The sequence below is a fragment of the Struthio camelus genome, chromosome 13, assembly GCF_040807025.1.
Source record: "Struthio camelus isolate bStrCam1 chromosome 13, bStrCam1.hap1, whole genome shotgun sequence".
Lineage (NCBI taxonomy): Eukaryota > Metazoa > Chordata > Aves > Struthioniformes > Struthionidae > Struthio > Struthio camelus.
The window spans coordinates 10,223,608-10,244,777 of record NC_090954.1 but is presented as its reverse complement, the minus strand read 5'-3'; the positions used below and the strand labels follow the sequence as shown (position 1 = coordinate 10,244,777).

The window sequence follows — 21,170 nt, the reverse complement described above, 5'->3', positions numbered from 1 at the left end:
TCGCTCCCATCCTCCGATCTGTGCATCAAGCACATTCACACCAACATATGGGAGAAAGTCAGAATGCACCAAATGCTCTTCATGACCAAAAACAGAACTATGCTCAGTACCAACTCTTCGAAAAACAGAAAGAAGGATTTTTCTGCCAATTACTACCCTGTAAATACAGCTTCCTAAAAAACAAGAAAACGGGAAGTAAGGAGACAGCGAGAACCCTGCATAGCCATAGCGTTTGAAGGAATTGCTCCTGTCTAGTTGAGTTACAAGAGGAATCCCGAGCAGAATACCAAGGGAAGACAGCAAGATGGAGCAATGCGCCACTGAGGAAAGCTGCTGAGAGGAAAGAGGTGCTACAAAGACCCTTTTGTTCATGCCTTAGTTTGTATTTTGGAAGAAAAGTAAACAGCATATAAGTGATTCTGTCCCAATTAAGATGGCTCTCACTAGGTCCTTTTTCCAGCATCCACCGCTAGAAAGACTAGGAAATGGGTTAAAAAAATAATCTCTGAGGAGCAACTGGGAAAACGCAGGGAAAAGATGGAACATAGCCTGAAATTTAGGCAAAAAGCCTGTGAGGTAGAAGCCTAAGAGGCTGCGAGGAGACCCAGGGCCAATATAGGGGTGGGCAGGATACTACAGGCACAGGGGACACTCACCACTTTCCTCTTCAGAGCCCCGGAGAGAACTGGAAAAGGAGTCCAATGAGCAGCTAAACGGCTGACAACTAAATTAGTGGTAAATACTTGGCTCCCTTTCCCACCTTAACTCTTCCGCTTCCCCATGTCCCCCTTTCTAAAGGGAATAGCATCCTCTGGGGATGATGCCCAAGGAAAGCCTCCTGGGAGTGTAACTGGCTTTTAGCTTTTCCACTTTGGTAACTCTTCACACTCTGTATTGCTTTGCACTAAAACTTGCAGTCTATGTAAAGATGCACCCCAGGACTGTACCCAGCTAACGCCACATCTCTGTTTTGACATGCAGCTGAGGGGTTTTCAATGGTGGCTATTCATGCCAGAGCAATATGCTCTTCTCCACATCAGTACCTGCCCCCGTGTGGGGCTGGGTGGGCAATACAGTCATCAAACAGGAGCAGGGACAGGTTCCTGGCTGGGGCTCCCAGCCCTGTGTACTTGGGCAGCAGTTTCCTCCGGAGGCTTCCACCATCATACAGGGATGCCCAGAACCAGGGTCTCCCAACACAGACACCTCACTCAGTGTCGAAGGGACAAATCCATGCACCTGAGGAAATATGCTCTGGGCACCTTTGCCAGCCAGGTCTAATGCCAGTCTCCCTCCCAGACATTGCTCTGCAGTGCCTGCTCTTGATACCGTGAGCTGTACAGCACCATTCTCACCGCTGAACAACAGTGTTTTGTTCAAAATCTCCATAGCTTCCATGGCTGGACAAAATGAGCCCTCACAAGGATTTACAGACTGTGCTTCACCTCTTCTGTGCTTGCTTTGGTTCAGCTCCCAGAGATGGTCCCCTTAGCAGCACTGAGCTCTGGGACTCCAATTTTTATACAGGAAATCTCACATCTCTGCTGATCGGTGCTCTGTCTTCAGCGCTATCACTGTGAGTCTCAGAACAAAGCGGCTCTAGACCCTCCTAGGGACTTTACCTAGCACCATTGCTGGGTCCTTAGATGGTTTCCAGATGGGAAAGGCAACACGTGCATGTATCTCTGCGCTGCCGGCACTGCTTGCCCATGGATCTCACTAGTCCCAGCGTGCTCCCTTGGGCAGTTTGTGCTCTGCTGTTTCTCCAGGCACCCTGTTCTCATCAACATAGGCAGCCTGTGAGACCAGTCCCCACCCCCTGTTCTCCTGTTCCAGGAACAGAACTACTTCATTCCCAGTAGGAAATAACAACATGAGTAGGGAAACTAAATCTTGCATTTTTTAATAAAAATACAGGTGTGCCCATAGTCCACCAGAGCTGTTCTTTCCTGTCCCAATTTGCACACTTTTTACTTCACCACCATCTCCATTTTTCCCAAAGAAACCTCATCTGCACCAGCAGAGCTTACACTTAACACCTATTTCTCTGAAATATTGAAACTTCTCCTTTCTTTTCCAATTCACCACGACATGCTCTCACAATGCAACAACCCTCAGGGCCAAAAGATGAGAGATATAGTTGCTTAGCGTATTTAACAAAGCAGTAGACATAGAAGGAAAACTCACAATAAATGGTATTTTGCTTCACAGTCAAAGCAGAGTCCTAAGCTCTTAACTTCAGCAATGCTTCGTGAGTCACACCTCCAGAGTGAGGCATTTCAAAATGCAGAGACTTCAAAAAACACTCACCCATTTTTAATAAGTTCCTCAACACTTAACACTTTAGGTTCAGAAGAAGAGGTACAGAAGTCCCTTTGCAACATGTTTTGGGCTCACCTGAAGCCAGCAAATACAAAATATCAGTTGAAGAGCGTATCCTGGTGCTGCACTAACACTGCAAGCTAACACAGCCTCTTGGGCTGTGCCTGTGTGGGTGTTGCCCACAGAGAAACGGAGGGTCCATTCGGTGCATCTTGTTGGCTTGTCCAGCGCCTCTGAAAAGGGCTCATTTCTGTTGTCACTAACCATCTCAGGGTGACTTCCTCCCCTCAGAGCTGCCCAGTTACACACCTATCTCGGGTGGGACCCTGCTGCAGAGAATAGGCATGAGTCTCATCCATCTCCTCAGTGCAGCTCAGGATACATCACCTATGCACATCCAATGCAAGAACAAGGCTTATGACGCTGGACCATACTCTTCTGCACAGGCCCTCCTCCAGTCAAAGCCTTAATAGCTGACCAGCCAACAAGCCATCAGCCCCAAGCAAATGGAAACAAATTTGTGAGCTTCTGGACTGTGCTAACCACATGCCTTAGAGCTCCCCTGTCAGTACCTACTGCTGCAGCAGCTCTCAGGTAAGCTCTGCCCAGGTCTCCAGGAAAGCAGATCCTGGTCATCCTGAAATTCCACTGTCATTGCAATTGGCCAAGGTCTGCACCACAGTCCTTTCCCTTAGGCCACAGTGAACTTCCTGAGCCCAAAGCAGAGCTCCACCAGCCTGACCCAGTTAAAAAGTCCTTCCCAAGTGGCTGCTCATTTCCAGCCTTTGTCTGTTGGGTATGCAACCCCACTAAGCAGCCCAGCAGCTGGCTCTTTACGCCACCTGGCTGCATCGCTGCAAACATAGCAGCTGAGTACGTTAACTCTCAGTGTCCTGGAGCATAGCCTTGTTCCCTCTCTGCTGACTTACAAAGAGGGTGAATTGCTGGAGGCCAGGAGAGGAATGATAGGAATTTCCCGATTTCATTCACCTCTATGAATTTCAGAGGCACTGAGTCGTGTGTGTCCTAGAGCAGGCGAAGCCTTAGCAGATAGAGCACTACAGAAACACATCCAGAACATGGTAAAAAGCTTCACTGAAAAACAAAACAACCCCCAAAAAATCTTTCACGTGGAATCACTTCTCCAAAAGGAAAGAACGTGAACAAACTTAGTTTAGATTACTGATTTTGTGAATCTCTACACACAGAAAGCTTCCAATAGCTTCCTCTAGATCTGGCATTTTTAGGGTCATGCCCTTCTCTGTTACCATTTCCTTTCCTGCCCAAATCCATATGTTGCTCCGATCTATTACTAAAATTGCAAAAAGCGTCTTGGGTTGTGGACTGTTTTACACTGCATTTGCATAATTTCCAGCACAAAAGGGCTCTGATCTATACTGAGTCTCCTTGTCACCTCGGCAATCTAGTCATAGCAATTTCCAACACCTTTTGCTGGAGCCACAGCATAGGCCTCACCTTTCTCATCTTTCCCAGGCCATGAGCAGGCTGGGAGTCACCATGACACGTGACTGACTGTTCTGGATAAGCCTTTGCCAGTGCTGACTTAGCTGGAAGGTGCCCAGGGAGGAGGGGGAAAATGAATCAGGAAGTGAGCAACAGTGAGAGGTGTATGTCCAAAAGGCAGGGATGAGGCCAACTTTGGAAGATCACGTTAACAGTGTGCAACACAGCCCATCTTCAAAGCACTAATGAATCCCTATGAGGTTTCCTTGTCATTATTTGCATTTCACAGATGGGCACATTAAGATGCAGAAAGCCACATTATCCTTTGGGTCACACCTATTTCAGTCTATTCATCCCTGCTCTTATGCTGCAAGTCATCCCTGTGGTGTGAGAGCCTTGCGTGAGTCAAAACAACAACACTGTCTCTCAGGCAAGCTCGGTACAGGAATCACTAGTATCATCAATGGTCTGGTTTGCACAGTGCACATGCTATTATCTCCTCAGGCCTCAAAAAACTATTGACTTATAAATTCTTCCCTCCCACCAGGCTGAAGGGTATATGGGGGCTATGGCTTGTTACCGAGTTGGGTCTTTTTATATTTATATTTTGCTAGATATGAAATATAAGACAGAGGAAATCAGGGGACAGACCCATCTGTGATTATCTGACACACTAACCATCTAGTCCTGTTTCACCCGGCTGTCTCAGTCTCATGAAAAGGTCTGACCTCCCCCCAGCTTGACAGCTTTTGTTTTCAGAAGAATGTGGCTGCCCTGGGAAACTGCACTCAGTGGGAGAGCAAGTCGCTCCCCAAGCTGTGACCAATGCCATGTGGGACTTGTAAAGCTGGGATGCTGGAACCGCTCTCTGCATTCACACAGAGAACCACCTTACAAGCAGCCTGTCAGAGCAATGAACTCTCGCCACTGACTTCGGGGCATCCTGCCATTCCTAATATCAATGCTTTGCTCTTTAAAGGTTGTTAAACTGGAGATGATAGGAGCTGGGTTTGGATCTACAAGGCCTCAGCAAGTAACATCTGCATAGTGAGAGATTTCCACAGCAAACCACCATGATATCCCACTGAGCTGTAGAACACCTGTAGCCTCAGAAGGCCACCAAGATCTGTACTGTGACAAGAACTAGCTGATTTCACAGCCGTTAACAGTATTTGTAGCTTAGATAAGGGTAATCAAAATCTCATCTTTCAGGGCGTAAACTGATCGCCTGCAGGGGTTAGAAAGGAATTTTACTTCACATGCAGCATTGCGTAACTGCCTGGATTCACTGTGAGTATTTTCCAGCTTCTGCTGAGCACCAGCCATAGGCCACAGCTAGTGAAGCATGGCACACTGGCTGAAAAGGCAAAGTCATCATGCAAAAAAAAAAAAAAAAAAAAAAATATCAGTCCTATTGTTTGAGGACAAAGCAGAATGTTTCTGACCCTGGCTTTGACTAAAACATGAAAATAAAAAGCAATGACTGTCACCAGGCTACTGAAACAGCAGAACTTTAGAGGGGAAAAAAAAAAAAATCTGTCCTGAAACCAATTACCATGACCAGCAGGAAGAACACCTGACAAGCCCATGAGCTCAGAGCGCAAAGGAAGATTATGCACAAGGAACTGACCTGTTCAAGAAACAGCCCTGTCCTTTGCTGCCAGCTGGTCCCCAGCAGCATAGTTCAGTTGAAGGGTACCGACAACCAGTCCTCAAAACTAGTCCGTTCCACGTAATCCAACAACCCTCCTCACCAGCCATCCCCATCTAACAGTGAGGGACGAGAGTGTAATGTTTTTCCCTATCAAATTATTATTTATGTTTTCCAGGGGCAAAGGCTCTATAATGTTGGAATTGGCCACAGGGCGTGGTGGCACAGGTGCCAGTCCCCATTTCTGCAGTCACAGCAGGAGGCCAAAACATGCCCTCTGTGGGTGTTGGCTGCTCTTAGACCATAGTATCACCACGCCCTACTCTGCTAATTGAACCGTGAAACTCTGGCCTCTACCATACCCCCGCTGCCAGCCTGACGGCAAGTGCCATCAGCCATGCATGGGACCTATCACAGCACCAGCTGTCCCTCTGGAGGATCCCACGGGAAGATTCAGCCTTTACTTACAAATTTGAGGATAATTGAGAATAGGCATTTTCTATGCACGTACCTGAAAGTCTGCAGGGAAAGACGACAACAGTGACATTACTGGAGAGTCTGCTGCCATGAATTGCGAGTATAATTGCTTTTAAGCCAATGAGGATATTTTCCATTGAAAAGTATCAACTTACCACTAAAAAATTAAATTGCCATAACTGAAAGTGGAATATGTTTTGGTGAGAATTGTGGGTTTTCCATAAGCTTCTCTGCCTCTCCTTCTGCACCCCTCAAATTCAGGAAGCAGTTGATAACATCAATGAAGATTTGCATTTGGTCAAAAATTCAGTTTTTAACTTCAATGCCACAGAACACCTTCACGCCATCCATAACAGTTACACTGCAGCCACTGTGCAATCTTCCCCCAATTTGCTATTGATGTGGTAGTACCCGGATAAGAGGCACATGCGATGCAGAAAGGCTTAAACTCATCCAGAATGAGAGGCCTGCTGTCAGTAGCATCATCTTCAACAGCATCAGTTTGGTTGCTAATAGAATAGATTAGCCTTATCAGAGCTAATGGCGCAGTCACTCCCTGATGCTTCAAGAAGAGGAGCCACCAGACACATACCCAGATTTTCAGGAATCGTGTTAGGTCTAATGTTGCTGAAGAAACTTTGTTTGGTCCTCACTGCTCAGTTGCCTCTACTCGTGTAGAAATGCAAGTTTCACTGCAGCATCCAAAGCATAACTCGAGTCTTCTTCCTCTGTGTTCTGGTCAAATACTCCAGAGAGTAAGTTCATCAAATTCCATCAAAGTCATCAAATTCCTTGCAAGTTTGCACCTGATTTCCAGATAATACACTTACTATTGAACTAATAATCCCTATGCTCTGGTGGGAGTGTTTGCCAGGCCTTTTTTGGCAACAGCTATAGGACACCATGACCAGGTTACAATCAACCTGGCTTCTCTTACATGCAAACATGAGACTGACATTAGCATCCAATAGCAAAGCACTCTTTAGGTATTTGACACCCAGGACAGGCATGGATCACATCTCTCAAAGGGAGCACTAAACACACAAAGACTGGTCTTCTGCCAGGCTAAAGGCACCTTCAGCATTGCCTGAAGGCCACCAGCAGAGCCAACTGATTGCTATGGAAGTGTTTTTCTCCCCTCTCCCTTTCCCCCCTCCCCCCAGCTTTTATTCTGGAGAATAGGGAAGAGGATGAGCTGTCATCTTTCTCTACATCATCAGGGACTGCACCTGTGCTGTTGGCCCCTCTTTTTGTTCCTCATTTCTCTGGCCTCCCATTTACACTTCAAAGAGGAGAAAAAAAATTCTAAAGAATGTGTGGGTCATCTGGGCTTTCTCCATCCTGTTTCATGCTGTGTGAAGCACTCTGCCCACTACTGGAAAATATCCTCCAAGTCCTTTTGTTCACCTCTCAAGTACCTGTACTTCATGATAGTTCAGCACGTGTTTAACTCAACCAGTTTTCCCTAGGACTGTTGTAAACCATGTCTTTTCCATAGGCACTCATCCATGTGCAGAGTTCTGTTATCCCTATAGCAGGAACGTGCTCACCACAGGAAGCCCTGAGGTTTACCTGATTACCTTTAACTATGTGTGGCTTCTCTTGTGTTTAATAACACTGCTTCACACACCATACTGGCTGGTGCACCCACAGCCAACCTAATAAGCACCCCATTGTAGTCAGGTCACCAGTTTGACATGGAGCAGATTAGCTAACAAACACCTAATGACAGCAGTTTGGAAGCAGTGTGCTCAGCAGTGGCAATTGATTAGCAAATTGGCTAGCAGGAGCAGCACATGGCAGACACCAGTAGCAGCATCTTAGAGCAGAAATGAGTCCAGGGAAAGACTCAGGATCAGTGCTAATTCTGGTTTTACTAGAAACATCTCAAACCATAACTTGGCCCTTTCCTCCACTGGTCAGCACCACCAACATCACACAGGTAGTATAGAGGGAAGAAGCCCAGCTCCTGTGAACATTCACTTTATCTTAAAAGATCTGGTGTCTTGGCTAAACATGCTCCAAGGTTTTTTCCGTGCATGAATGATAGTGCAAGATCAATGGTGATACTGCCTTTCCTGATGGAGTCTTCCAGCCTTGGGTCCCTTCCAAGGCCGGGGTTGTATTTGCTCCCAATTTCACGCTAGGAGAGTGAAGCCTTCTGAGTGGGATTTCATAAGCTTGCACTTACACCTTTTGTGGGAGCAGGGCATGAGGCAAAGGATGCCACACAGCAGCCATTGTTGTGATGTGAGCCCAGCCATATTGCTACTTGGTCCTCCACCTCTGCTCATGTTTCTGTACGGCTGACCGCACTTTACACAGCGAGGACATGGACCAAAACAGACAGCCTCACTGAAGGGCAGAAATGGGGAGCATAATGATAGAAAGAGCCCTGAGGCCAGCAAGCAGAGGTCGAGCTGCTGCCTCAGGAACTCTCTCTTCATTCCAATGACAGTCTGTGCTTGTAGCAAGGTACATCTCCAGCATTTAGAGTCTTTTTCATTTCTCTCCCCTTTGAATCCCTGTTACCCCTTCTCCACTACTGTCTGTCCCTCCTGCAGCCCTGCTACACCATCCAGATGCCTGCGGTGCAGAGGTTCATTATTGTGCAAGTTACTGCATCTCCAGAAGGTCTGTCTACCATCACAGGCTGCAGATTGACTCAGAACCAGCTGCAGTACAGTACTCAGTATCCAGATATGATTTTCTTGTATTCTTTACCCTGTCTGGCTCCATAGGCTGTTTGCCTTATGTGCTGGCTTTGGGGGACATGCTTTGCCTTGTTAGTAGCCATTGGCGATACCAATGCAGTCTGCTTCCAAAGATGTAGGACAGATACATCTGTAATTCACGCAAGTGTGAACACTGTACAACCGTCACAGAACTGGAGTGAAAAGGACCTCCTAGGCCATCAAGTTCATCTGCTTCTTGTTACTAGTAACCACATCAGTAGATCAATTAGGAAACATTTGATTGCCTGTCACAACTAATGGGCTCCTTGGTCTGGCAGAGGAGTAACAGGATCTGAAGGGTAGAAGATGGAACGAGGCAGCATCGGGCTCAAAACGGGGGATAAAAGTTTAACAGGGCCCGTGTTCAAGCAGGGAAACAGTGTTCCAGGGGCTTCTACATCACTGGCAGTTTTTCAGCCTACCCTGAATGCTTTGCCAAGATGCTTTCATTCAGTGGCATTTTACCTTTTACAAACCAGAGATTCATGGATTTGACGGTAACAAAGAAAAACATTCCCAGTAAGTATATTATTACACAGCTGATAGGAAATTTTTTTAAAATGGATTTGCACCTTCATTAGGAAACATCTGTAGGATGTTTCCATAAGCCGGAAGAAAAAGTTGAAAAAACTAAAAAAAAAAAAACCAATTGAGAAATCCTCTGGCTGCGCTTAACAGATTAAGTTAAAAGATAACACTGGCTTGTTGCAGCCTTACCAGCCACCAGTGGATTTCTCTAATTGGATCCATATCACCAAGGACATGACAGCTCCAGCTGGCAGCAGGAAATGACCCTCAAGAGGTCTGCATTGCCACTGCCCTGCAAGATCCAGACAGCAGATCTCAAACATACCTTGTAGGGCTGCATTTCCCACACCACCTCCTACAGTAGTCTACCAAGCTTGCAGCCCACAGCTTCTCTGCCATGTTTTTCCCATACTATAAGACATTGTTTCAAGCTGACCTACTCAGCCATTAGAGTGACATTCAAATAAGAAAAGCTAAGAACTAGACCCATCACCAGGCTTACAAAAGCAAGCAGTTAAACAGAGTATTTGTTTTCAAGCTATAGCATAAAATCCCAAAATGCCATAATCCCATGCCATAGGCTTTTGTTCATATGCTTTTAAAGATACTATCCCAAAGATTAGAATGACATTAGCATGTCTGATGGAGATTTAGTTAATAACAAATAAGTCTCATCTACTGAGAAACCTGGGGAGTTTTATTTTTTTCCTAACTGAACAGATAAACACTGTCATACTTGTGGTGCAAATACCCCTACTCCATTGACAATTCCAGAAAAAAAAAACACTTGAGTGAGGGCATAAATAATTTTTAGGCCAAATAAAATGCTCTGCTTCATTATCAAGCTTTTCTGTATTCCACATTTAGAACAAAACCAAGTTGTTCTGATTTGAAATGCAGTTTAGAGCTGAAATCACTACAAAGGCTCCAGTGTATTTAGAACAAATGCTTGCATTGCGTGGAGGTATGCTTCAAGCCTGTGCTGGGTGCTTAGACTATCTGATTTAGCAGAATTGTCCAGAATTCACAGCATATTCTGCTCAAGGGATCCTGAATTTGTGGCAAGCAGCATGAGGGGTTTTTTGTTGCTGTTTTGGGGAGGAGGGGGAAAGGAGAAGGGGAGGACAGGATTTGAAACACTAAGCAACAGCACATTAATTCTCCTTGCCTCCAAGGAGCAGGAGGAACAGTTCAAGTTTGTCCACGAATGGAAGACATCCCTGTAACTTCACACTGGATGTTTGTAGGACCTTTCCAAAAGCAACAGTGCCAAAACCTTAGTAAAAGAAGAAAGAAGGTACAAGTATTTACATCTGACTATGATACTCTTCAAGTGGATAACCTATTCCGTCTACCCTCTTTCCAGAGGATCACCCACCTAAGCCATCTTAAGGGGGATCAGAAGCCCTGACAGTGGATGCACACCCATGCAGAGGAACTGAGCTCTATGTTGGACTTGTTGCACACACAACTGAAAGGCACAGCCCATGTGACCTGTGGACAGGTCACTCATGTCTGTAGACTGTGCAGAACACTTGTGGACCTCAGACAAAGCAGCAAGAGCGGCCAGACCAGACAGACACAGCAGTGGGACATCCAAGGATAACAAGGAGCAGTCAGAGCTGCAGACTCTAGGTGCTTGAAAAGATAGACATTATATAGCAAGAATCTAAAGATTAAGTCCAAATGAAAATGGATCAAAGCTGCTGGCACAAAAAGGAGATCTCTAAATATCACAGGAAAACCAACAGCTCTGACAAGGCACATTGTTTGTGGGGCGGGGATGGGGAAAAACAGTCTCCAATGGAGAAGTCATGAAAATGTTGCATCCTTGAGTGAAAGGCTAGGGGAAGAAGCCAAAAAACAGTCAAGAAAGAAACAGCAGGGAAGAAACAGTGGGGAAGATCCCATTTAGGCATGGGAAGCTTGAGAACAGAACAAGACAACTCCATACATGCATTACATCCAAGTGCCAGGAGTCTGAAAGTGAGATGAGTGAATGGCAGCGCCCTGGTTTCAGATAGCAATATTAACCAGCATCTCAAACTTGGTGAAAGGAAGATAAGCAGCGGGACATGGTAAGGAGCAGCTACAAGTTATACAGGAATAAGAGTAGGCTGTGCAGGCAGAGGAATGGGACTACACATTAAGAGCCACTTATCAGAGAGCATAACAGAGTCTGTTGTATGAACAAGCATGAAGAATCCTGAGGATTGCCGTCCCGTGTCCGGCTGTTATAGTATTAGGTTATGCTGTCATCCACCCATGCAGAACAGGGCAACAACTGCAAAATCTGAAAGAGGCTATGACAGAAACAAGAGGACACAAGCACAGCAACAGGAGACATCCATCTCCTCAACCAGGTGGGGTAAATGACACAGCAGGTTGGGAAGCAGACCAAGATGGGAAGCTACTGCTCCTCCAGCAGCTAATTAGAGACCCCTGAAGTGGAAAAGCCACTCTTCAACAAATCATGAGCCACACCTAGGAACTAGTGGGGTTTGAATTCAAGATGCAACCAAAGAACCCCTAATAACATACTCAAAACTGGCAATCTTGAAGGAGACACCTCACTAATCTGCTACTGCAAGCTTAGCTTGAAAAGAGGTAGCTGCCTAGAAATGCAGACACTTGTTCAAAGAAAATTGAAAAGGAAAAGCCAGTAGGGAAGAACACATTCAGGAGGCAGGAAGACCCTGTGAAGAGACCATTAAACATGTACCTCCTAAGGGGAAAAAAGGAAACTTTAAAAGAAAAGCTAGTATGTTTAGCAGAAAATAGGACAGTCAGCAGCAAGATGATGCTTTCTAAAAAGTGAAAGCTCTGTCCAAGGCAGCAAAATATAAAGAAAATATTAAATATTAAACCTTGCCAAAACACAGCAAAGATTCTGAACTGATTTTTTCCAAGTCAGAATAATGACGCATGTAGGAGAGTTCAAAGTCACAGGACAAAAGGAGCATCCAGGGAAGATAGCACTACAGCAGGAAAACTCAGTTACCATAAGCCGATAAGCGCCAGCAACACAGGGCTGAGGTCAGGAACTATTCCCCCAGTAGCTCTGGATGAGCTCAAATATACAGTCACCCAGCTCAAGCTCTACACTACAAGTGCTCCTCCTTGCCTCCAAAATTGTATAAGTTTAACACACAGGTTTTGGGAGGGAAGTCATCAGTCCAGTAGAGCTCCTTCAAGTGTGGCCAAGAAATGGAGCTGCTTGATACAGTGAGGTTTTTTTTCCCCCCTAAAGAACCAGTTTAAAAATCCCTTTTTTAAAGGCTTCTGAAGAAACTAAGGTACCGGAGAGCAAAAAGGAGAAGATTTTCTGGTAGGTTAGAAGTGGCTAAACAATAGGAAACAGTAACAAGAGGTCAGTCTTCCTAGCGGAGAGAGGTTAGTCCAACAGGGATTCTGCAGCTCAAGTTACTTCTGAATGATTTGGAAAAGGGAACCAATGAAGGAAAAATGGAATGATTCAGAAGAGTTTAAATTTAAGATCAACTGCAAAAAAACAGCAGAAGTCATGACACAGTGACTGAGCGAGGAAATGGCAGATGAATTGCAATATTGACAAACGTAAATGAGAGAAAAAATAACTAGCTATACTATACCTGCATATTACAGCTCTAAATCAACAATCACTGCTAGGAAAAAAAAATCATGACGGCATTGTGGGTAAGGTCATAGATAAATGTCAGCTCAGTGTTCAGCAGCTATCAGAAAGGCTTATTACATGATAAGAACTGTTAAGAAACAGGGAGAGGGTAAACTAGAAGTGATTACTATCATACTGCTGTGCAGCTGCTGGGTCTGCCCCGGTGCTTCACCCTCTGCCTTCCTCCTCCTCACCACACAGGGGAGGTGCAGAGCCAGAGGGCACAAAGCCCCTCTCTGGCTGCAGCAGAGGTAGGAACTGCTTTTGTCCAAGAAAACACTACTCTCACTGGAACTGCTGCTGTGGAAAACAGGCTATGGAGGGGGTACAACAGAGTCCATAAAGCCAGGAGTGGCCTGGAGAAAATGAACAGGAGGCAGCATTCAGTATTACTCATAGCACTAGAACAAAGGGATACCAAATGAAATCATCATATAGCAGGCTTAAGCAGACAAAAGGAAGCTTCCTCCCCCCTCCTCCCCCTTGTAATTAAATTGCAGAACTCATCGCCCCAAGATGTTGGGGATGCCAAACACATCAATAGATTCACAAGTCAGTTAGATCTATGGGCTGGTCCATCCATGGCTGCGAAACATGGAGAAACAGCCTCTGGCTGGTGAGTCCCAAAGCCATAGGCTGCCAGAAGCAGGGAAGGTTTTATCACAGGAAGCAGCACTTTGTGCTTGCCCCATTTATCTTGCTCTTCCCTCCGTATCCGTGCTGGCCAGCCAGCCTCCAGGAATGGAGTCATTAGCCTGAGCCAGCACAGTCACTCCAAGTTCACATGGACATGCCTGGGTCTGAGCACGTGCCAGCTCCATTCTAGAGATCTGGACTGTCCTTTAGTCCCTGGCCTAAAGTGACCCTAAGCCTTCTGAAAATAGATGGATTGCCAACATCTCGGGCTAAAGTTTTGGGCTCAGGAGACTCCCAGGACATGAAATCCAAAATCATACCCAGATGTCAGCCCTTTGTTTGGATGCTGTGATTTATAGTCTAAGTGACACTTCCTCTTCTGTCTCCCCAACAGAAACAAAACAAACGCTATAAACAAAGTCTGGCTCCAGATGTTCTTCTGCCATCATTAGTGACCAGCTTGGCTAATGCTGTTTCATCAGTCCTTTGTCTCAGGGTGGCAAGCCAACATCAGCACATCAAGGACACTTTGATGGGCTCCCCCCCATAGGACGTGACAAATTCCCAGGACACTCCTGCCCAACACTCACTGCAATAACAAGCATGTCAAGGGCAGTAATTTAGTCCCAATGTTTGGTACGTGGTAAAACTCGTGCTTGCTAATTACAGTGATTGCTCCATAAAGTCCACCTCAGCCAGCCACATGCAATCCCAGTGAACACAGAGCCACAGCCCTGCCCCTTGGCAGCCCGCAGTAGCAGCCCAGGTGGAGACTGCTGCTTCCTCGCTTTGAGGAGCCTCCGCAGGCCAGTGTTGGAGGCATCTCACCCACTTACTAGATCTATTCCTGGACATATTGGTTTCTATTTATTTTCCCACTGACTGTAATACTAGTGCAAGGACAGAAGTCTGAAAACCAGTGAGACTGGACACATGCAGTCCATCGAACAGATTTTCCTCCTTCTTCAAAGCACAATGTCCATTATTTTGATAAGAGATGCAGCCGATTTATTTTCCTGGTTTGAGCATTCCTAAGCCTGGCAGTGAGAGCCTTAAAGCAGACCCAAACCCTGCTGTCTCATTTCGTGTGTGGTAGAAATAACCCCTTTGCCCAGTGCCTGGGAGAGCTGAACCCCACCATCCACATGCGGAGCTGATGGGCTGGCACTTGGGAGCTGAAGCAGAGCCAGCAGCCCAGCATCTTCTTTCTGCAGCCAACCAACACCACATGCTCTGCTTTGATCTGAGCCCCAGCTGTGATCTTGTGCCAAAGGTCGGAAGGATGCACAGATCAAACCCGAGAGCCCATCAGCTCTCTCCAAGCCAGGCCTCTGCAGGGAGATTCAGGCAGGTTTCATGTCACCACAGGGGATGCCTTTGCTCTCCTATGATTCCCCTCCTACGTGCTTTACAAATTAAAGCAGAGAACCCAAAGACACCCCTATAGAAGGACAGCACAAATACAGCCCGTGCTTTCTGATAAATGCAAACTGAGCTAACAGGATCCTTTTTGCTGGCCGACTGCCTTGAACTGATAAAGTCAAGCTTCAGCAATTGCAACACCATAGCCAATTCCCCAAGACTGCAACAACTGCAGACATTTTGAACCAGAACAAGCTGCAAGAGCAGGACACTAATAGTAAAAGGAATAAAGCAAGGTGAAATATTTGACGCTTCTCTTCCAGTAGGGAAGAGCCGATCAACTTTTACTGTTGAGAAAAAAGGAGGAGTGTCAGAGAAGAGAGGTCCACTTTCACTTCGCTCCCAGGATGCCCAAGGATTTTCACATCCTTGTGCAGAGAACAGCTGCTGTATGTGCCTTTCCATCTCACAATGATAGATTCCTTGTCTAAAAATAAATCAGTGCAGCCTGGGCCACCTACAAACAATCTTTCCCCAGCTTTCCCACATCCTACATTTTAAAGACAGCTGGTGAGCTCCATCCTTGCTTACCCTTGTCCTTCCTTTAATGACTCCCTGCGTTACAGTTAAGGCTAGTGTTGCCCTCCTCACCTCTGACTTTCCTCAGAGCTGTGGCCTCCTGCCTTGACTGCTTGTTTCCTTGGCTTTGCATTATACTGAGTTTTTGCCTCAACACCACTGACAACCTGGATGCTCATTTCAGTATCTTCTCCCACAGGCATCACCATCAAACCCTTTGTGCTCTAGGTCTTTCTGAAGAATCAACTCTGAGCTTCTGCACAAATGCATGCAAATTAACAATTTAGGGTCAGTTGGGACCAAAAAGCTCAGTTATTCTTTGCGTATTGTCCTCAACCTTGAGGCTGATATTGTTCTCTAAAACTTACGAAAAGTCACCCAAGGTTTGCAAACAAAGCACTCAAACACACCAGGTTGTGCAACAGGCAGGCTATCGAACCCGGAATCTCATTACTCCCTCTGCCTCTCATTTGGGGAGGTGTTCCCTTGTTGCACCTTGTTTCAAATTAGACTGAAAGCTCTTCATGCCTGAGGCATGGCTCCCTGTGGCAGTGTCACAGCAAACAGGATTAATAAAAGGCAGCTTTCAAAAGCACCAAAAAACAGAGAGGAAACTGAAGAGAGAATGTGGGAAAGTCAGAGCCCCTGCCCTGAATAAAGAACAGCTCACCAGACACTGGAATAACTTGGGAACATCCACAGACTTGATTTTTCTATTATGGGTTTTATTTTTTCACGTTTAGCCTCAGCACTTAATTTAAGTGGAGGTAAGTGAAAAATGCTTTGCTCCATCTTAGATTATGTTGCAATTCAGCACCATAGCTCAAAGATTTAACTTATCCATTCAAACTAGGCCATTTGCTTTGCAGACAAGAGGGCACACTTGGTGAGCAGAGGATATAAGAAATTTAGTGGCAAGAAAACAGAAGTGACCTGTCCTTTGTCAATTGTCTTAACCCCAAGCATCACACCCCCAAAATGCTGTTTTGCACTGCCTTGTTCCTCTGGCTTCTGTTTGAGCAGTTGGTTTTGGAATTAAGCCAAGCCTCCTGTTAAAGGCTAGGCTGGGGCCGTGCTCCCTGACCAGCTTTCCACCCATAGTCCCAGGTGCAGTCCCTTTCCCTAGGGCAGAAAATATCTGCCCTTGATATAACAGTTTGACCATCACCTCCCAAGGGCTGTACACCCACTGAATAATTCTTACAATAGCCTGAAAAAGCTGACCTGGGAGCAATATCCTTTCCTCATCAGCTGGGCTATGGAGAAAGGAGAGATTTGCCATTGGCCACAGAATGAGTCAGTGGCTAAGGCAAGATTAACTCGTGACATATCCTGGAGCTGTGCCTGGGGTTCATTCCACCATCCATTATCTCTCAGTACATGACTTCATATGCTGCTGAGGCTGGCAATAACACTGACGTCTGGGAGGCGAGGGAGAGTTTACACTGCACGGTTATTTCACTCTGCTCCAGTAAGTTTAGTCTCTTCACTGGATATTATTTCTGTAACAAGGAGGTTTCGCTGATAGAAATTCCTAGTCCAAAAACTCCAGTTCCAGCATTTCAGGTGTACTGTAGCAGATTGGTCATTATGGCTCCTCAGGAGCCCTTGACATTTTTCTGCCCATCCACCATCTCTCACTAAGAAGGATCTCTGCAGGTCTGCCTGTCCCAGGGCTAGGACTGCTAGTTTTTCCTCCTTCAGGACCTCTTGACCCCACAGTGGATACCTGTGCAGTGATTCTGATGACTCTCTAGATGGGCTTAGTGGAAAAGCCCTAATGGCATGGCTGGCTTCCAAGCAGCGTAACTCAGACAGCATTGCCATCTCCAGCACCTTGCCCACATCCTGCACCAGGCACTGCAGACCCCTGGAGAAGCTAGCTTTCTAGGTTACAGAGAGCATGCAGGATCCATGCAAGGGAGTGCTTGTTCACAGGCAACAGCAGCTCTGGAAAATGTGCAATCGCCAAATTCAAACAAGAAGAGTTTTGCTCGTTTAATCATCCTCCATCCAGCTAATGCTCTGGACAAAGCCTTGTAGACAAAACTTCGAGCTTCCCCTTTGTTACCAGCACTTACAAAGACCTAAAAATAAGAATCATCGTATTCACATCCCATTTAACTTTGTACTATAGTTTTTCTGCTGGGAGGGAGGGTTACTCTGTCTAGGCTGGGTAGGGCTGTCCAGGAACAACATTTTCTACAGAGAAGAAAGTTAGTTAGCTCCTGCATGATCCCAGACCTTTGAAGTGAAGGCACATACGGCAACAGCAAACAGGGGCTCAACAGCTCTGCATTGATGCTGTTTAGGCCAAAAGACTTTACTGAGCATAGAGCTAAGCAGGCCCCAGGCAATAATGAGCACATGATAAATAAACAATCCGTTCCAAGCAATAAATGTGAGTCAACTCAGAGGAAGAGTTCCTCAGTTTTTTCAGTTCACCTGTTCCTTGGGAAGCCCATACGCACTATGACAGTGTCCATAAAAACAAACATTTAGCTGGTTTCTTGAAGAAACCTTGGAGAGCCCAAAACTGTCTGTGTGTGCTGAATCCTCAGCAGGGTACAGTAACCAAAGCAAAAAGCAGCCTCCTCAGGGGCTATCATACTCGAGACAGAGGAACCAGAGCAGAAATCTTTGTAGACAAGCCATTTACATTTGTTCGACCCAGACTCTTCCCCACTTGGAGGCATGCTATTCACAGTCTGCCACAGCAGTTTGATCCTTCCTGGGAGGGTAGGAGCAGTGCAGAGAAGCCACAGGTAACCCCTGGGTGAGCAGCACACACAGCCCACACCAAGGACCAGAGCAAGCATGAACAGAGCTCTCTCATCTACCCTCTGAGGCAAGGGGGAAGCAGCAGGTCCTTGCAAAGATCATGGTGCCTGGCCACAGTGCTGCCTCCCGGCTTGCCGTCACAGGTTTGTAGGAAAAGCTAATGAAAGTGAAAGATACTTGTGCCACCTCCAGACACTACCATGCTGCCTAGCCTTCCTCTTCCCTGCCAGGCTGCTCCTGCTCCCCAGGAGGCTGTTTTATCCTCTCCCACTCCAATCCCTTGATCTTCTTGCCAAAATCCAGCCCACTCCAGGAGGCCCTGGCTGCCCATATATTGCAGCCAATTATCACAGGCTGCAGCTTAGTTCTGTGCTACCACAGGGCCAGGTGGCCTGGGCTTGGTCTTCCCTTGCTTTTTCACAAACATCCAGAGGTCCACAGGTCTGCCCATCCCAGCACTAGCCTTGCCCCACCTGCCAGCCCCCTAAATGCCACATTTGCAACCCAAACCATCCCCAGAGGCCAGCTCCATCACCAGTTCTCTCTACATCTGTCCTGCAAGGGGATGAAACTAGGAGGACCACAGAGGAGGTCTGCCTGCAAGGACAATAAGCTGTGGAGAAATGGGATAATGGAGGCCAGACTCACACCACACCACATCCAGCAATCTCCCAGCAACTTTGTGCCGCTAGAGCTAGACAACAGGGTCCACAAGAGGTAGCAGATAAAAGCTAGCCCACCTCCACACACTGTCCATCTGGAGCAAGTCCCAAGTCTTCCGGCTTCGTTCAGTACAGCTCTGGGGTGCCTTCTCCGAGGTGCTGACACCAGCTTTCTTGCTGGCTTTGGCAGGTGCTCCTCATCCTGCTGGACAAGACCTATCTTGCCCTGTCCACTATTTTAGTAAGAAAAATTTTTTTTTTTGGAACTCCTTTGTCCAGTATGGATGCCCTGAACGTAATATGTATACCCCATGCATAGCATCTGGAGGGTTTGTTCCCCAAGGACTGAGATGCAGACCTCCAGGAGTGCTCTGCTCCAAACCCAAAGTGCTGGTCACCCCACAGCCCCACTGCAGCTCCCCTTTCCCTAGGGATACGATGCCCTGTCACTGCTAGGCCTCCCCACCATGCTCAGCCCAAGGGCAGGTGCATACCACTGTAAGCAGCTGAGCAAACATTGCCGCCTCCTCCTCCTCCAGCCTGTTGAGCAACCACAAGTGGGAGGACACACACCCAGGCTAAACAATTCCAGTAACGTCACCCTCATCTGCTATGGCTTACCCATGTCACCAAACATTCTTGCTTTGGGTGCACTGCTTCTCACACCCCTCCCTGGGAGGGCATCTAGTTGCACAACCGTGCATGCTGCCTGCCCTGCTCTAGCTCTGGTTTCCCCTACTCTGAACCCGGAACCAGATTTCACTCATCACAAAACGTGCCGGTTGTTTTCACCCACACAGCTCTGTCCTAGTGACACTACAGGACAGGGCTGCCATTACAGCAAGAGCCATGCTGCATCCTGCCAGGTCGTCCAAGTCACAGCAAGCCCATTTCTGAGAGCAGGAGAACAGTTGAGCCCAGGACTCAGTGGGGAGGGAAAGGCCTCGGTGTTGCAACTGCCATTAACAGATTCCTCTAATCCCTGTACTTGAGGGCTTCTGAGCACAGGTCAAGCAGCAAAGCTCCTGACACCTGAATGACAGAAGGTTTGAGGCTCACAGAGCCTTCTCAGCACAGCCTTTACCACCACATGACACATCTAGCTTTCGCAATCATGGTTAGCATTCATCTGCTCTATTTCAACTTCAAAGCGCTTCACAAACATTAACCAATTAATTTTCTCACCTCCCTGTGAGGGTGGTGCATTTTTATTTTTATCCATTTCCCCATCAGTCAGAAGGAGAGAGTTAAGTGCCTCTCCCAAGGCCATCCTCCACTGACTACACAGCTGAGTGCTGTTTGACTCCCAGCCCCAGGCTCAGTCCATTAGATAAACACAGTACACCTGAAATGGTAGAAATGCCACATCAAGAGTTACAGCTGGCTAAGCAGAGCCATCACCAAGTGCTTTTGTTTTACTTCATGCCCTGTATGAAATGGCTTCTTGGGCATCTTCTGCTCATCATTCCAGTCAATGACCTGGAAGGAAAATGATCCAAGACACAAGTGACAGAGCAGGCCACCAATGAGAGCAGTTGGGATCAGCTGGCTACCCGGGGGCATGCAAGCAGTAAGTGTTTTTAATAGGCCAAAAGTCCAATATTCTGCAGTAAAAAGTGCAGGCCAGTGGGGATGGTACCAGGGTGCATGGACCAACTTCAACAAGACTGAAGCTAGACTGACAGACATGCATGACATAAGCTGTTAGCAGTGCTTAACTTCTGCTGAGATCTGGGGTAGACTCTCTCCCAGCACACTCTGCACTCAAAATTGCACTTTTTCTTCCCTCCAGAAGGATTTTCTTCAGCTCAGGCAGGACTTGGGCTAGGGAACACCACAGCCTTGGTGAGCCATGAGCCAGGGCAGAGCGGGAAAGGGTCCCAGCCTCCTAACAAGAGCGTGCAGAAGGCAGTGTGTTACACCAACATGGCAGTGGCTCACCCAGGATAGAACCTGCAGAGATGCCTCCACTCATCCTTCACGTCTGGCAGGACCCAGCCAATCCCTGCAGCAAGCACAGCCTCACATTCACAGCAGTACAAGATCCCAGGTCCATCACATAGCTCCTCCAGGTCGCAGCCAACCCAAGTAGTTTTTTGTTGTCACCCAGAGAGAGCGCCCCCTCCCTGCTCACTCTTTTTACAGCATAACTGTGGGCTGTGACCCTGTCACCCCTTTCACCTATGGTAAACTTCCACATTCCCCTTTGAAATGAATATTTTTGTTGAAGACTGTACAGAAGTCTTAAAACTTAAGCACACCTTCACCCACAACTCAAGTAAGCTAGAACTCTCCAGCACCAGGAGGTCCAGGCCTGC

The 21,170-nt window shown here is 46.9% G+C and overlaps 1 protein-coding gene across 4 annotated transcripts in view; it reads right to left on the bottom strand.

Moving 5' to 3' along the window:
- LOC104151087 (serine protease inhibitor Kazal-type 5-like) overlaps positions 1-19,251 on the bottom strand; it is a 38,925-nt gene extending 19,674 nt beyond the window's left edge. The window contains exon 1 of one of the 4 annotated variants that reach the window (XM_009685679.2): positions 18,931-19,251. In XM_009685679.2, the coding sequence (XP_009683974.1) occupies positions 18,931-18,947 (17 nt within the window). In that variant the 5' untranslated portion in view covers positions 18,948-19,251. Of the gene's footprint in view, positions 1-5,416; positions 5,546-18,930 lie in introns of those variants that run through there. The other 3 variants (XM_009685678.2, XM_068959851.1, XM_068959855.1) reach the window with 3 other exon arrangements.
- Between the last annotated feature and the right edge of the window lie 1,919 nt (positions 19,252-21,170).